The 17,688-nt window shown below is 45.8% G+C and overlaps 1 protein-coding gene across 2 annotated transcripts in view; it reads right to left on the bottom strand.

Moving 5' to 3' along the window:
• Positions 1–17,688, bottom strand: part of CYFIP1 (cytoplasmic FMR1 interacting protein 1) — a 93,375-nt gene that overhangs the window by 28,142 nt on the left and 47,545 nt on the right. The window contains exons 12-20 of one of the 2 annotated variants that reach the window (XM_082840694.1): positions 15,231–15,353; positions 14,238–14,363; positions 7,676–7,842; positions 6,188–6,335; positions 5,236–5,383; positions 3,755–3,911; positions 2,156–2,252; positions 291–367; positions 74–182 (exon numbers count right to left, since the gene is read on the bottom strand). In XM_082840694.1, coding sequence (XP_082696820.1) covers positions 74–182; positions 291–367; positions 2,156–2,252; positions 3,755–3,911; positions 5,236–5,383; positions 6,188–6,335; positions 7,676–7,842; positions 14,238–14,363; positions 15,231–15,353 — 1,152 coding nt within the window. Of the gene's footprint in view, positions 1–73; positions 183–290; positions 368–2,155; positions 2,253–3,754; positions 3,912–4,854; positions 5,009–5,235; positions 5,384–6,187; positions 6,336–7,675; positions 7,843–14,237; positions 14,364–15,230; positions 15,354–17,688 lie in introns of both variants that reach the window. The other variant, XM_082840693.1, reaches the window with a different exon arrangement.

Raw genomic sequence — 17,688 nt, 5'->3', positions numbered from 1 at the left:
CAGCTCTAAGAAAACCCCACTATTTCCACTGCTGGTTCCATGCCTCGCCGTGCCCAGGAAAGGCCTGGCTCACCTGCACGTGCCTCTGCTTGAGCAGCGTCTCATAGCGATTAGATGGCGGGAGATGGATTGTTGCACCCTGATTCTTGCATTCTGATCGCAACCGTTTGTCAAGAAGCAAACTAGCATGGAAGGAAGAGAGGACAATTTCTCACGTGCTGGGAATTTTAATGGAAATGTCAGATCAAGTTGCCCAAGATTTTGTACCCAAATTACAAACACATACTCACCTTCCTGCCATAACCTTATAATATGCAAATATCTGGTCAGCCAGCTTATAAACAAATTGGTCAAAGCAGAGATTCACCTAAAGGAAAGGAAAGGAAAGGAAAGGAAAGCGTACATTAAATTTTGCTTCCCTAGGGAATTCCCTGGTGGTCCAGTGGTAAGGACTCTGCACTTTCATTGCCAAGGGCCTGGGTTCAATCCCTGATCAGGGAACTCAGATCCCCCAAGCTGTGTGGTACAGCACGCCCCCCGCCCCCCAAAAATGCTTCCCCTAAACCAAGATCAAATAACAGAACTTAAAAAAAAATTTTTTTTTTTGATCCAGCAATTCCACTTCTAGGTATTTAAATGGAGACACTAACTCAAAATGATATCTGTACCCCAGGGTTCCTGCAGCACAACAGCCAAGACATGGAAACAACCTGTGTCCACTGATGGTTAAATGGATAAAGAAGGTATCTACACACACACACACAAATGGAATATTACTCAGCCATAAAAGAGAAGGAAACCCTGCCATTTTCGACAACATAGATGGACTTTGAGGGTGCTATGCTAAGTGAAATAAGACAAATACTGCATGATCTCACTTATATGTGGAATCTAAAAAAAACCCAAAAACAAACCCATAAATACAAGAACAGATTGGTGGCTGCAGAGGTGGAGCATGGGAGAACTGGGTGAAGGGGGTCAAAAGGTACAAACTTCCAGTTATAAAATAAATAAGTTCTGGGGATTGAATTAAAAAACAAAACAAAACCGCAAAACCCCAACCCTTTGTCAAGGCAACTAAAACAGGCTCTTATGAGAAAACAGAAACATCTTTACTGTCCAACAATAGCAGATTAAATCCATTTCAGTGGGACCAGGAATGACCACCACACCACCACTGAAAATTATGTCAGAACCTTACTTACTGATGGAGAAAAATGCTCCAATTCTCTTAAATACAATGGAATATAAGAAAGTCTCTGTTCTTCACGTGCTCCCAGGGGCTATCGTGCACTGCATCTGGGGGCAGCTCCTGACTCCAGGCTGTATGTCCCAAGAGCCGCTGCCCGTGGCCTCCTCTGGGCTCCCAACATCAGTCAGAGTTGCAGGGTGGACACAGTCTGTGACTTCACCCTCAAAACTGTATCCTCACTTGCAAATGGGGCTAGCACATACCCCCCGGAACTGGGATGAGGACACCCTGTGCTCAGAGCGGAGCTGCTCCAGGACCCACGGGTCTCTGTCCCAGCCCACCCTGCCTCACCCAGGAGCCCACGACATCTCCCCCAAAGAAGCACTTCCTGTGGTTTTTGTGAAGATATGGGGAAGGAGACCCAGATGTATAATGTAATCTGCTGAGGTTAAATTCTCTTACATCTTGAGCTAGAAAATAAGATTTTTCTCCTTAGCTGCATGTACACAGACTTAATAATTCCACTTGTAGGAATTTGTCCTCAAGAATAATCCAATACAACTAAAAAGATACGTGCAAGGAAGTTCATCAAAGCATTATGTATAATTAAAAGTAAAAAGCTAAAACTAGAGAAATTAAATAGAGGTTGGTTCAGTGCATCTCTTCTGTACAAGGCCCCTGCTCGAGACTGTGTTCATGAAAGAAACAGGCAAGATATGCAGTGTTCATGCCATGCAGTCACGTGAAAAGGATGTCCCCCAACAGCTGATGTTTTAAGACCCCAATCATCCTGTGTGGATGCACAGAAAAAAGTGCAGATAGAAGGGTTCAACCCAAAATGTTTATTTCAAAGTTCATTCCATTGTTTGAACCTCCTTGTATTAAAAAGAAAGGTTGTTCCCTCTAACACTCAGAGGAAAAAGGAAAATTTTAAAAGTCTATTAAAAGTGCCTGGGCCCTCACCTCTGCCTCGATTTCGTCATAGAGAAACTGCTTGTTGAACCTGGTGAGGGCATAGTGGGCGCTATCGTTGTACAGGTCCAGCGAGTAGAGGACGTACCTGCAGAGTGGGAGAGAGGTCAGGCCAACCGCCCACACGGGGTTTCTCGGCTCTCACACCCTGCCCTCCACGGGAAACGTAACCCTCACTGTCTTCCTCTCTCATGAGGAAAAACAATCTCTTACTTCAAATGCCAAACTCGGCTTCTGTGAGGGCCCTAACAGAGGCCCCAGCAAGCTGGCCAGACCCTTGGCAGGACATGCCTGGCTCAGCCACGCCCAGGACGCCTGCTGGGTCCACGAGGGCCTCCTGCAACTTCATCTTCTCAGTTATCACGTTTCAAAGATTTTCACCCCACTCTGCAGTATTTTTAATAACCACAAGAATGAGTCATTTTCTTATTTTTAAGAATAAACTGTCGACTTAAAAAGAAAAACATACAAAGGTCCTGGGCCCCAGAGCTGACCCTGAGCACACCTGGTGTGGCCAAAGCCCCTCTCTCCCTGGACAAATGGTGGTAGCCGACGGTCTCCAGAAGTAAGGTCCCTCTGAGGGCTTGAGGCACGTAAGCAGAGGGCCCAATGTGGCCCTAGAGGCGCACACACGCTCATCAAGGCCTCTAACGCTATGGAACAGACACCACGGCTGCTGCAGAGTGAGGGAAGGCCGCCCTCCTGACATGCACAGGCAAGGACGGTGGCGGGAGGACCCGCTAGGCAGGGCCCCAATCTGCTCACTACACGACACCCCGTTTGCTATTACTTTCCCTCCATGGACTTCATATTTTCAAAATCTCTGACCCCCTGCCCTGACCCTGAGCTTCAAACTCTAAACAAAGATGTTCAATGAACATTTCCTCTCCCAAATCCATCTGAGTCGGAGGCCATGCCACACACCACATGCCAGGCCACCTCTCCCCTTGCCAAGTTCCCGGCCTCACAGCACCTGGACACAGTGGACTTAATTAGCTCTACTGCCTCAGCTCTGGATTCCAGTCTGAAGCCAAGACACCTGTTCCTCGTATTGATATCTGAAGTCTCACCCCAAGAATTACAACTTCAGGAAATTCCCTGGTGGCGCAGTGGTTAAGAATCCACCTGCCAATGCAGGGGACACGGGTTCGATCCCTGGTCCAGGAAGATCCCATGTGCCACAGAGCAACTAAGCCCGTGTGCTGCAACTACTAAGCCTGCGCTCTAGAGCCCACAAGCCACAACTACTGAGCCCACGAGCCACAACTACTGAGCCCGCGAGCCACAACTACTGAGCCCACACACCACAACTACTGAAGCCCACGCGCCTAGAGCCCGCATTCTGCAACAAGAGAAGCCACCGCACCACACGAAGAGTAGACCCCGCTCGTCACAACTAGAGAAAGTCCGCGCACAGTGACGGAGACCCAACGTAGCCAAAAATAAATAAATTAAAAAAAAAAAAAAGAATTACGACCTCAAATGAAGTGCTGAGAACAGTCACCCCTCCCCCACCTCCCGGCTCCCAAATGCCACCAAGGGCCTCAATCACACAGACAGGAGGCTGGGACAGGCTTCCAGGACACTCACTCCATCATCGACGCTTCCTTGGTCTCCAGGATGTGGTCTGTCAGGATCCAGGGCATGGACATCTCGATGGGGAACTGGATCCTCCTGCCCATGGTCAGCTCCAGGAAGAACTCTCGGAACCACAACTGCGAAAGGTCACAGCACTGCTGGAGAGTCTCTTAAGGAATTCAAATAACACCACATTAATATTCCGCAAGCAGAGAAGACTGCACAGGACAATGCGAGGGGGCGCGTGCCAGGCTCTCAGCCCTGAGCTGCGGAGAGTGCACATGAGCAGGGAGGGGTCACGTGTGCCTTGCACAGTGTGGCCACAGGTAAAGCCACCTGGACATGCTGATTCTCACTCACAAACAGAGCAGAGTCAGCGTCCAGCCCCACGGGCCCAGCACGGACACCACCGCCCACCAACGGGAGCTGGTCAACACTGCGCGCCTTCTGGTGGGATTTATTTTATACGGGATACAGACACAGCATTACAGGCACACTTGGTGCAGGTCTATCTAATGCAAAATAGATTGGAAAAAAAATGTTTCCATACTTTTATGAAGAGAAAAACAAAAGCCTTACTATTACTCTAAACCTGCAGCACCTGCAGCCAAGATAGAGGCCTCCCACCCTGGATAATGGCTGCAGCACAGAAATAAATGTGGACGGCTCCACGATGACAAAGGGCATCCTCACGTGCCCCGGTCACCCTAGGACGGGCTGTGCACGTCAGGTCACCTGCCACCTTCCACACATTGCAGTTGTGGGTGGCTTCTGATATTTATCACCACCTGCGTCTCGAGCCAGGTGACAGTCACATTGGCCTGCGTTGCTGACCCAGTTCAGGTTACAAAGACTTTGCGTCCAGGTCACTGGGCCAGCCCCGGGCCCACAGGCCTCACCCTTCTAAGGGCCATGCCACATGGAGGGAACCCCCAGCTGGCCGTGCATTTAAAGCAACAGGTGAGGGAATGTCATGAGGGTGGCAACTTGTGTCACTGCCTGGGTGCGTGAAGGGACCACAGCAGGGGCGACCAGGCAGGCGGAAGCATTCTAGATGGTGTTAGTGGTGTTAGAACATGCTGGGCTGGACACTGGTCAGCAGTAGCTCTTACCACTGAAATTTATCAAGTGGGTGTAGAAGAATGACTCGCGATGAAATTTTTCTATGTCCAATATGGTGGGCCCCTCGAGGCTACTTCTCAAGGTTTTCTTGGAACCACTTTTGTCTGCAATGAGGGACTCTAGCATGGTTCTCACCATGTAAAGCTGCATTATCCAAGGAAACATTTGTGGGGGAGAAAATATACATGGCACATTAGTTACGACAAACGCAGATAAACCACGAGGGGGACTGCCCCGTGGACACCGTGCCGGCTCGCAGGGGCGGCGCCCATCCACGAGGCCAAGTCGCTGCTGCTTGGGACAAAGAACTTGGAACAGAACCCTTCGCCTCGGGCCGTAAATACCAACAAGAAAAACAAACAATGTCTTACCACCAAAGGTTAATAGAGGCGGATAGGTGTAGGACTGCCTCAGAAACGCGTTAACCACATGCAAGAGCCTTTCCGTGCCCACAGACTTGAGCTGCCTGAGCAGCTCAGCAGAGCTCAAGGACTCCGCCATGGTGCGCACCAGGTAGAGCTAGACACGGACAGACGGGAGAGCGGAGACAGCGTTAGTCACACGCAGCACAGGGCAGGGACAGACACGCGGACGAGTGAGGAGGGCGCCAGCGTGCTGGCAGACAGGGGACGGACAGACCCCGGACGGCACCCTCCCTGGGCAGCAATGACTTCCTCCCAGGTACCCCAGAGGTTTCATACACAGTCAGCAACATGCTCTGCTGGTAATTCTCTGAAAGACTGACAGAAGCGATTCTAAAAGCCCCCAACACAGAGATGATGAGTAAGAAGTACAAAGTCCCAAAACAGGAGGGGAAAAGCCAAGGGGCATAGTAAATCAGGTATAAGGGTCAGAGAAAAGCTGCCTGGGGGCAGGAGGGAGCTGAGTATGCCAGGAGAGGGTGCAGCAGAGGTAGCTGAAGACCACAGACACACCAAAGCTATGTTTTTAAATTTCCAAAAATTTTATCTTTAGGAATGATCATTTTTAGAGCCAACATAAAAATTATAACCATACATTTAAACACCCACCAGGCAACACAGCATAAATACAGACACATAGACTTTCACCCACATTTTTGGGATAGGAGTTGATGCAGTCAAAGTTCTGCATGCAAATAACCAAACCCAAGAATCACAGGGCGTCTGCACCCCAGAGTCACTTGGGCAAGGAATAAAGGAGCAAAAAAGACACAGGCAGTACTTTATCTGCCCAAGCAGACAGCGGTGAGGTCATTTCACTCCCAGCCCCCCTACCACCCCCCAGCTCAGGGTCAGCCCACTCAGGGGAACAGGCAGCGACAGGGGATCGGGGAACAAGAACCTGGGTGCTAGAGGGTCCCACGGCGCGCCGTGGCACTTTAATGTCAAAGCCGCTCTTGGGGTCCTTCTCGCCCCGCAGGGCCGGGTCGTTGAAGGGCTCGTGCCCTGTCTCCCAGTCACACACGGTCTTCCTGATGGCCTGCAGGACACTAAACCGCCCGTCAAGCTGTCAGGGCAGATGCAGTGCTGACAGGCTCGGCACCTTTACAGTCACAGCATCGCTTCAACTCTCACACATGAATCCCTCCGGAAGCAGGGGGGAGACGTGGTAATGGACCAGTTCAACGTGAAACTTTAAAAATAGATCATTTTCTTGGGGACATCACTACCCTCAGAGGATCTAATGTAGTTGCATTTTGTATCAATTAGCCCAGACGTGATGTTTTATTTCCTAAACACTGAGACATACTCAGGGCAGCAAGAGGACAGACCCCAAACATCACCCAGAGCTGAAACTCAACCTCCCTGCGAGTCATCCCATTTTCTAACTTGAATTTGAAGTCACCAGCACAATACTGGGGACTTTGCCCATGTCCCCAACTCACTTGGACATCGGGATGCCCCCACCCCCAACAGGGCTCCACCATTCGGAGTCTTCCACGGCGCCACCCTCAGGGCAGACGCCACACCCACACGCCCATCCTAATCACCTCACGGGGAAAGCTCTAGCTAAATCCAGAGTTACTCTAAGGCTACGCTGCACATTTCCCACATGGTGAGGCTCCATCACAGTAAGCGTGAGCAAAACCAAGGCACTACTGAAAATATGAAAACCTTTACTAAGCCCTCCAGGAGAGAGAACAAAAACTGGGAAACCTCACAGTGTAAGATCTTACTAATGCTAAAGTCATACCATATCAGGTGACAATTATATAAAGCAACAAAATGAAATCAGTACATGTGTAAGCCCCTGTGAGCTTCATTTTAGGTAAATGTCCCTGAAAGAAAACTTTATCTAAAAGGCTAAACATTCATAGAAAACTAGCTCAAGATTGCTACAGGAACTCTGCAATATGTATGTACTGGGTTTGCCAAAAAGTTCGTTCGGGTTTTTCTGTAGCCTCTTAGGGAGAAACCTGAACAAACTTTTTGGCCAATGCAATAGTTTTTGACTCATTTGTAAGACAGGCAAGAAGGAACAGAAGCAAAAATACTGAAGAAATGGGAGATGAGATTCTGGGTTGTGTGTCCCTACAACCTGGTGAACAGAACTGCCAGACAGATTTTGAGACACTCCCAGGCCCCAGATAAGCACCCCCTTGTCCCTGGGTCTCCAGACTGCCTGGACCTTCTGTAGTTGATTTATTGTGGGTTGCTCAGGTTAATAATTGGACCCACTGCATTACATTTAGAGGAAATTCACCCAAAGGGTGCCTGGAGGTTGAATATAAATGCACTTTATGAAAATGTTAACTCTACAGCTGTTCAAACCTAAGCTGATCCTTCAGTTTTGGATGACCGTGCAGGGAGTGTGTGCAGCAGCGCTGACCTCTGGATGACGTTTTTCTTCTTCTTGATGGCCTGCCTGAGCGGCTCCCTGAGGGTGACCTGGGAGAAGTCCTGCAGCGCGGCGTAGACAGTGTGGCGGATGGCATGGTTGAACACGCTCTCCATCCTGCCCATCAGTACCTGCAAGCCTTTGATCATGGCGATCACCTGAAGGGGCACGGACACATGATCTTCAGTGTGCTGGAGGGTCACAGCTGAGCTCCATGGGCCTGACACATGCCAGGAGACTGCCTCCCCCAAGCACCGGGCCTCTCCCTGGCCTCCTGTGTTTCTGCTCTGCACCTGCAGCTGTCCCTGTTCCTAGGTCTGACCCCATCAGACCATGAGTGCCTCGAGGGCAGGGACAGATCTGCTTGGCCTGGAGCCAACATGGGGATTTGGTAACTGACTCAAAATACTGCTGAATGCCTTAGGGTGCACCTCTCTGTGAAAGACTTCAACAAAACAGAAAAAGATTCAGGAAAGCAAATTTGTTATTACCTGGACAGGAAGAAAGAAGTTACAAGCTTGTAACCCAAATCCCATCTTTAAACCAGCGGTTCCCAACCTTTTTGGCACCAGGGACCGGTGTCATGGAAGACAGTTTTTCTGAGGATGGGGTGGGGGGGAAGGTTTTGGGATGATTCAAGTACATTACATTTATTGTGCTCTTTATTTCTATTATTATTACATTGTACTATATAATGAAATAATTATACAACTCACCATAATGCAGAACCAGTGGGAGCCCTGAGCTTGTTTCCCTGCAACTAGATGGTCCCATATGGGGGTGATGGGAGACAGTGATACCCGAACTGTGTTGCTTATGTCCAGTCTACTCCGTAAGATGCAGCTTAATTGTCACTTGCCACTCACTGATAGGGTTTTGATACGTGTCTGCAAGCAATTGATTTATTATGGTCTCTGTGCAGTCAAACCTCTCTGCTAATGATAATCTGTATTTGCAGCTGCTCCCCAGTGCTAGCATCACTGCCTCGGCTCTACCTCAGATCACCAGGCATTAGATTCTCATAATGAGCGCACAACCTAGATCCCTCACATGCGCAGTTCACAGTAGGGTCCGCGCTCCTATGAGAATCTAATGCCGCCGCTGATCTGACAGGAAGCAGAGCTCAGGCAGGAATGCGAGCGATGGGGAGAGGCTGTAAATACAGATGAAGCTTCGCTCGCTCGCCTGCCGCTCACCTCCTGCTGTGTGGCCAGGGGGTTGGGGACCCCTGTGTTAAACAATAATGGCACAGTGAATTAATATGCATAAAAAGGTCAGAAGAAAATGCACTGAACTGCTTAAAGTTCATTTTTGTGATGGCATCAGAGACATGATCCTGTCCTCATCTCACATGTGTGTTTTCTCTGTTTGCTTTGAGGATTTATATGATGAATCTGGGTTGCTTTTCTAATGAGAAAAAAAAGGGAACTTTTCTATTTAAAACAACAAATTCTCCAACTGAAGTTGAATTGAATTCAAATTCACAGCAATCTGAATGAAAATGAAATTACTATATATTCAAACTTATGGGATGTAGGAAAAGGTGTGCTGAAAGGTAAATTTGGAACTTTGGATGCATATATTAGAAAACAGAAAAGCCTAAAGATAATAATAACCTAATACTGATCACCAATTTATAAAAAGGTAAAACAAAATAACCCTCTCCAAAAGTAGAGGGAAATGAATATCTAAAAGCAAAAATTAATGAAATAGAAAACAAGCATATAATAGAGGGTGATCAACTAAGATAAAGCTGTTTTATAAACAAACAAATGCTCAGCAAGACTGATCAAGAAAAAACAAACAGATAAGGCATGAATTACAAGCATTACAAATAAAGACGGGACACTACCACACGATTTACAAATATTAAGAGATTATGAGACTATACTGGAATAGGATAAACATACAGATCAGTGGAACAGAATTAAGAGTCCAGAACTAAACCCTCACATTTATAGTCAATTAATTTTCAAGAAGGGTGTGAAAATAATTCAATAGGTTAATATCGTTTCAACAAATAGTATTGGTACAACTGAATATCCACATGCAAAAGAATGAAGCTGGACTCCTGTGTAGGAAAGGGTCATCTCAGCAGGCCTGGGATGACCAAACCCTGCATGTTCCCAGGAAAGGTCTGGCCCTTGGTTGGCTCCTAGGAACCAACTCTGAGCCACTGGAATACTCAGCCTGAAGAATGTCTGTGTGCCTGAGGCTTTGGGCCATTGCAATAGCAGTTTCACCAGATATTTTATGCTAACAATGTGATTTATAGCAAACAGCTGTTTTTGCTCTGGATCTGGAGTCTGAGTAGCTGAGGTCAATCGTGCATGTGCTACATGCCTACATTACTGACCCTCAATAAAATTCCTGGACACCAAGGCTCAGGTGAGCTTCCCTGGTTGGCAGCACTTTGCATCTGTTATCACCCATCACTGCCAGGAGAATTAAGTACATCCCCTGCAGCTCCAATAGGAGGGGGACACTGGAATTTGCACCTGGTTTCTCCTGGACTTCACCCAGGTGTCTTCTCCCTTTGCAGATTTTAATTTGTGTCCTTTTGCTATAATAAATCATAACCTTGAATAGAACAGCTACTTAGTCCTGTGAGTCCTTCTAGCAAATCTAGCCTGAGGGTGGTCTTGGGAACCCCTGACAGAACACCCTACCTCACACCATAAAAAAATTAACTCAAAATGGATCACACCTCAAATATATGAGGCAAAACAGGAATAAATCTTTGTGACTTAGGTTAGGCAGTAAAGCACAAGTAACCAAAGGAAAAATTGAAAAACTGAACTTTATCAAAATTAAAGACTTTTATGCTTCAAAAGATCCCATGAAGAAAGTAAAAAGTTAATGGGAGAAAATACTGCAAATCATATGTCTGATAAGAACTGGTATCTAGAATATATAGAGAACGCAATAATAAAAAGACAACTAATTCAATTAAAAAATGGGCAAAGGATCTGAACAGACATTTCTCCAAAGATATACAAACTATCAAAAGCACAGAAAATATGCTCAACAGCATTAGTTGTTATAAAAATGCAAATCAAAACCACAACGAGATATTACTTCATATCTAGTAGGATAGCTGGAATCAAAGGACAGATATCAGGGGTTGGCAAGGAGTTGGAGAAAGTGGGACCCTCTAGCACTGCTGGTTGGAATGTAAAGTAGTGCTAACACTTTGCAAACCACCTGGTAGTTTCTCAAAATGTTAAACACAGAGATACCATACGACCCAGCAATTCTACTCCTAGGTGTATCGCCAGAAGGAACGAAAACAAGTCCACACAAAAATCTATACAGAAAAGTTCATAGCAGCATTACTCAAAAGTGAAAAACGAAAACAATCCAAGTATCCATCAGCTAATGTGGATAAATAAAATGTGACATATACATACAATGGAATATGATTTGGCAATGAAAAGAACGAAATACTGATACATGTGTGAACCTTGAAAATATTATGTTAAGTGAACGAAGCCAATCACAGCCACGTATTGTATGAAATGCCCAGAATAAGCAAATCTACAGAGTCAGACGGTAGACGGGTAGCTGCCGCGGGATGAAGAAAGGGGAGAATGGGGGTGGGGGGTGACTACTAATGGGTTCCTCTTTGAGGCGACAAAAATGTTCCAAATTTGATTGTGATTGCACAGTTCTGTGAATAGGTATCCCCGAAGCACTGGATTTTACACTTTAAATGGGTGAACTGTATGGTATGCGGAGGGAAAAAGCTGTTACCAATAAGATGAGAACTTACTATAAAAAACTGTGTCAAATATTAGAAAATTTAGAAAGATTCTTAGAAAACCTTTGAAAATACAACTTAACAAAACTGATACAAGAAGAAACAGAAAATCTGAATACCCCTACATATAGCAAGACATTGAAAGTTTCAAAAACCATCCCATAAAGGAAAAGCTTCACCAATAAATGCTAGAAAACATTTAAGGAAAAAAATAACATGTTACACAAACCACTACAGACAACAGAAAAGAAGGAAGTGCTGTGAGCCATTTTACAAAGCCAGCATCCAAAAACTAGAGTGGAAGGTTATAAAAAAGCAATGTTACCCACTCCTCAGGTGTGGGCTAAGCACAGTGACTTCCTCCCCAAAAGCACCCTATGAAAGGGGGCGATGGTCGGTGTGGGTAACCTCAGCCAGGTGACCAAGGGCAACACCAGCAATGATGAACCACAGTGAGAGCATGGACCTCGCATGTGAGGTGATGAAAACAGCTCTGTGGTCCTCCTTCGCAAAAACTACAACCCCAGTCTAATCAAGAAAAAAACATCAGATAGGGCTTCCCTGGTGGCACAGTGGTTGAGAGTCCGCCTGCCGATGCAGGGGACACAGGTTCGTGCCCCGGTCTAGGAGGATCCCACATGCCGCGGAGCGGCTGGGCCCGTGAGCCATGGCCGCTGGGCCTGCGCGTCCGGAGCCTGTGCTCCACAGTGGGAGGGGCCACAACAGTGAGAGGCCCGCGTACCGCAAAAAAAAAAAAAAAAAAAAAAAATCAGATAAATTCCAATTGAGGGACATTCTAAAAACACCTGACTAGCACTCCTCAAAACCGTCAAGGTCATCACAAACAAGGAAAGTCTGAGACACTGTTGTGACCTAGAAGAGCCAAAGGACACAAGATTGACTATATGTGATGTAGGATCCTGGATCAGAGGAAGAACATTATAGAAAAGTGAGGAAATATGAATAAAGCAAGGGCTTTAGCTAATAATAATGTATTGATACTGGCTTATTAAAAATGTAACAATACTAATGTAAGATGTTAGTAGTAAGTGAAAATGGGTGTGGGGTATATGGGAATTCACTGTACTACCTTTGCAATTTTTCTGTAAATCTAAAAGTGTTCTAAAATGAAACACTGAAAGAAAAAAGTATTATCAAAAGCCACTCTTACTCATGAACCTCAATGCAAAATCCAAATCAAAATATTAACAACTTATATCCAGCAATATATAAAGAGGATAATATATCATGATCAAGTTGAGTTTAAACCAGGAATGCAAGGCTAGCTTAACATCAAACCGGATCCAAAAAATCCTCTCAGTGTAAATCTACCACATTAATGGAATAAAAAAGTCATAAAACTATCTCAACGGATGCAGAAGTGTTTTATAAAACTAATATAAAATCCATGATAAAATCTCTTAGCAAACAAGGAATAGAAGGCCACTTTTCTGATCTGAGGACGGGTGGCTATAAGGAACCTACAGCAAATATATCATACGGTGAGATGCTGAAAGCTTTCCCTTTGAGATGAGAAACAAGACAAAGATGCCTGGAGCCTCCTTCTATTTAATGAGTAGGGATCCTACCCAGTGTGATTAAAAAAAAAAAATAGAAGGGGGAGAAATAAAACTGTCATCATTTCCAGATGATATGATTATATAAGTAGAAAATACAAAAGAATGTATGGGTAATTTATTATAATTAATAAGTGAGTTTAGACAAGTTGGTGGATACAAGGAAAATACAAAAAATAATTCTGATTTTAAACATCAGTGATAAACATTTAGAAAAAAATTAAAATACACCATCAAATATCAAATACCTAGAAATAAAGCCAACAAAAGGTGTGAAAAAGTTTTACAGATGAAAAGAGATCTTAGAGAATCTTAACAAATGGAGGGACATACCAGATTCATAAAAGACTTAATTTTATAAATTTGTCAATTCTTCCTAAAATGATCTATAGGTTTATTCATATCCTCATAAAAAATTCTAACAGGTTTCACTGGGACATGGAAAGGTGATTCTAAAATGTTTGTGAAAATACAAAGAGCAAGAATAGCTAAGGAACTCTTGAAGACAGAAAGACCTGCTTTACCAGACACATGATTAACTATTGTAATTAACACAGAGGGGTGTTAGGAAAGGACAGACAAACTGACCAATGGATTAGAACATGAGCAGAAACACACCTGCCCAGGCATGGTCACCTGACTCACAACAGAGGCGGCAAGAAGAGAAGTTGGGAGGGTTGGTGGGGACATTTCAGATCCAAATGTGAAAGCAGAATAAGACATCCAGAAGACAACACAGGAGACATCTTCATGACCTTGGGGTATGCAAAAATTCCTTAAATAAGGCAGGAAATGTACAGCTACAAAATCTACATCCAAACACTGGATGGCAGAGCAATTAAGAACTATTCATCCAAAGGGTCCTAATGACAGTGCAGAGCTGGGGACCACACAGCTGTGAAAGGGGCTCTTCTCCCTCAGACACCCAGGTCCTGGCTCAGTCCTCTTGTGTGTGGCCATAAAGAAGCTGCTGCAGCTCCCAGGCTCTCACTCAGAACACATCCCGACTGCCCCAGGGGAGTGTCCACGCAGAGACCGGGAACCCACAACCTATTTTACTCTCTGTTTTGACAACTGTGACAGATGCAAAGGGCAGCCCTACACAGATACAATGACATCAGATAAGCAGTTCCTTCATGTTTTTGCCTTTGCTTTGTAAAGGGAAGACAGTTTCAGGCCAGAGTCAAAGAAGGAAGAGAAAGCAGACAAAGCACACCTCCACCAGGGCGAACTTCTCCTCGCTGGTGTAGTTGTAGCGGGTGGCACGTTCATACTCCTCGGCGTTGTCAGGGCAGTCCTTGTTGGAGTACTTGTCCGTTGGGTGCACAAGTTTCCACGAATACTGGTGTGGTCAAAAAGAGGGGAGACAGCCACACTGAATGCGAAATGCTTAACTGCTGGTCTGACTCACAGGACCATCACCAAAGCTACCAAAGGTCAGCCTTCTATTGTTCACTGAGTCTGAAAGTCACACAGCGGCATGTGTGCTCGCACACACATGCATACTATACATGCACACATGGGCACATGCACACTACACGTGCACACACACACAGACACCACACACACGCATACATAGTCCATCTCCATAAAACTGCAAAATTTTCTGGCAATGTGACTTCAGGTTCAAGTAATACATCAGAAACTTAAGACATACATGAGGTAAAAAGGCCTGGATATTTTATGTGGAATATCTAAGACTATAAGCGTTTCATCACCATTTCTAAAAGTATCAGCCTTTCAAACAATCAGGTACCCATCCAAATATAATCATCCTTATCTGAGCAAAATAAACAACAAAAGGGAAAATCCTCTATGACTTACGGGTATCCAAATCTTTCTATGCATCAGAAACCACTTTACTAATCCTAAACAAAAGAAACTGATGGCTAGAAATACACAGAGTGCTGTTTAAAAAGAATGAGCATTAAAAATCATCATAACAATACAAATTTAATTCTATCAATATGTTTTAAAAGATAAGGCCCTTTATTTGTAATATATGTAAATGAAGTGTACATTGAGCCGTCTTAGAAACATTTAAATTAATATACACTCTTATTTCTAGTGCCAAAGATAAAAAGCCAATTTGTTCTCGATCCAAAGACCAAAGTTAATGCAGAAAATATATAATTTAGTCAAGTTTGGGAAGAAAAGCACTTCTAACCAAGTAGGGGGTGCATTTCCAAATAAAAGTGAGAGTGCCCACCACTTCCATCACGTGAGCACTCCACTGGGACAGCAGCTGCAAGCCCTGCAGCGCCAGGTCGAAGAGCTTCCGGTACTCAGCATCCGTCTTCTGAGCCTCCTGGCGGCCTGAACCTGTGACCACCTAGAGAAGACAGAGCATCAAGAAGTCACAAACGTCCAAGAAACCACCTATCAAACCCAATCTAGAAGCCTACCCCAAATGCACACTCACAAAGTAGAAAATGATATAAGCACAAGACTCTTCAGTGCATCAAAAGGCAGAGCAACTGCAGAGCCCGCGTGACGGGCACACGTAGCTCAAAACACAGAGAAAGGCCGCCACAGCCTGCGCTGGAGGGGTTTGCAGACCTGGTCCTTCCTGAAACATGCGCACAGCATGTTTCTACCTTAGCTAATAAAGGAAAACGTGCTCACATGTGTATTTGCTTATATCAAATAATGAAAACTTAGATTTAAGAATGTTTATCTACAGGCCAGGAAAGCAGAGGGTAGAGAGGAAGGCAGACTTCTCTGAACATACCTCCTCTGACAGATCTGACTTTAGAACCACATAAACAGTTTATATATTATAATATAAAATTAAATTAGGGGGAAAAAGCAATCCCCCAAACTCAAACGCAAAATGAAACAATGAACTGAGCTGTGTAGGACTGAATTGGCATTGTGACCACACAGAGGAACCATGTAGTGTAAGTGCCTAACGTTAAGGTTTTGGTTGCCAAGTCATCCATTTCAAAGACATCCATCTTGAATAAACATATTGCCAGCTACCCAAGTAGATAAAGAGCCGGCCCACCCATGAAGTTCCCCTTCTAGAAAGTCCATGGTGACCTAGATAACTGCCAACAGGGCTTTTCTCCTCCCACACCTTCATCCCTGCTCTTATGTTTTAAATTCACCAACAGTGAACCCGTGAAACCCTAGGCACCCCACCCTCAGCCCTGACAAAGGCAGAGCCCCAGGTCTGTGCTCCCTCCCTCTCTACCTATGACCTCGCTTTGGGGCTCTGGGTGTGCTGTGTACCCTCTAGGACCTGTGAGTAATCAAACTTGTTTTTCTCAAAGTTCCCTGATGGTCACTGCAGAGGGTATGTGGCAATCGTGAGGACCACAAGGGCCAGTCCAGCCACAACACTGGCTCTGGTGCGGACTGGAGGTGGGGTGTCTGTGGGGACTGCCAAGAGGAGTACAGGTCCAGGCATCACTATCTGTAGGCTGAGACCAACACAAAACAAACCACTTCAGTGACTTTGAAAAATAACGATTTGATGTAACATCCCTAGAGGAAGAAATCTAAGGACAAAATTAACTGCAAAATCAATCTGAAGGGCTTCCCTGGTGGCGCAGTGGTTCAGAGTCCGCCTGCCGATGCAGGGGATGCAGGTTCGTGCCCCGGTCCGGGAAGATCCCACATGCCGCGGAGGGGCTGGGCCCGTGAGCCATGGCCGCTGAGCCTGCACGTCCGGAGCCTGTGCTCCGCAACTGGAGAGGTCATGGCAGTGAGAGGCCCGCGTACCACAAAAAAAAACAATAATAATAAAACAAAAATCTGAATTTCTAGTAATTGTTATTAGCAGTGCCAGTACTGCTATTTTCAGTGCCAGTACTGCTATTTTAAGACTGCTGAGTGTATACTGAGACATATAATCTGACCCCAGTCAAAATATGCTGGGCTTCCCTGGTAGCGCAGTGGTTGGGAGTCTGCCTGCCGATGCAGGGGATGCAGGTTCGTGCCCCGGTCCGGGAAGATCCCACATGCTGCGGAGCGGCTGGGCCCGTGAGCCATGGCCACTGAGCCTGCGCATCTGGAGCCTGTGCTCCACATCGGGAGAGGCCACAACAGTGAGAGGCCCGTGTACCGCAAAAAAAAAAAAAAAAAAAAAAGCAGGAGTCTTTAAGAACGAGGACTTTCACCATGGGAGAAAAAGAAAAAGGCAGAAGGAAACTGAAGTAGACTGACTAGAAAACAGTACTCCAAAAGCTGGTTTGTTTCTTTAGATATGCTAGGGAATCAATTATTTTAACACCTGATGCATAAAGCAAAGGAATCCAGCTCTGGAAGGCGCAAGGAGCTGAGAGGACCACCAAGCTGAGGCCTGGTGAAGTCTCACATCAGGGCAGGGGATGCAGCCGTCCACATCCCAGAGAGTCAGCTGGACCCCCCAGCAGCCCTCAGCATGGCCACCGAGAGGCCAAATGGGCCGGGACAGTGGGAGCTGACTATGACCAGGGCCCTGAGCCGGCAGCGTACAGGACACACAGGGGACAGAAATCATGGCAAATGACACCAGAGGGAATGAGGGAGATGGTTGGGACAGGCATGTCAACCAACTACAGTGTATGGAACTTATTTGGGTCCTGAGGCACACAAACCTGGAAAAATACACCACTAATGATAATGAGCAAACGGGAAATCTGAACAATGACCCACTATTTAATATTAGGGAAAACATTTGT

This window comes from Leucopleurus acutus (genome assembly GCF_964270905.1).
Source record: "Leucopleurus acutus genome assembly, chromosome: 6".
Taxonomy (NCBI): Eukaryota; Metazoa; Chordata; class Mammalia; order Artiodactyla; family Delphinidae; genus Leucopleurus; species Leucopleurus acutus.
Note: the sequence above shows the minus strand (reverse complement) of the source record. Positions and strands in the feature narration are given on the sequence as shown.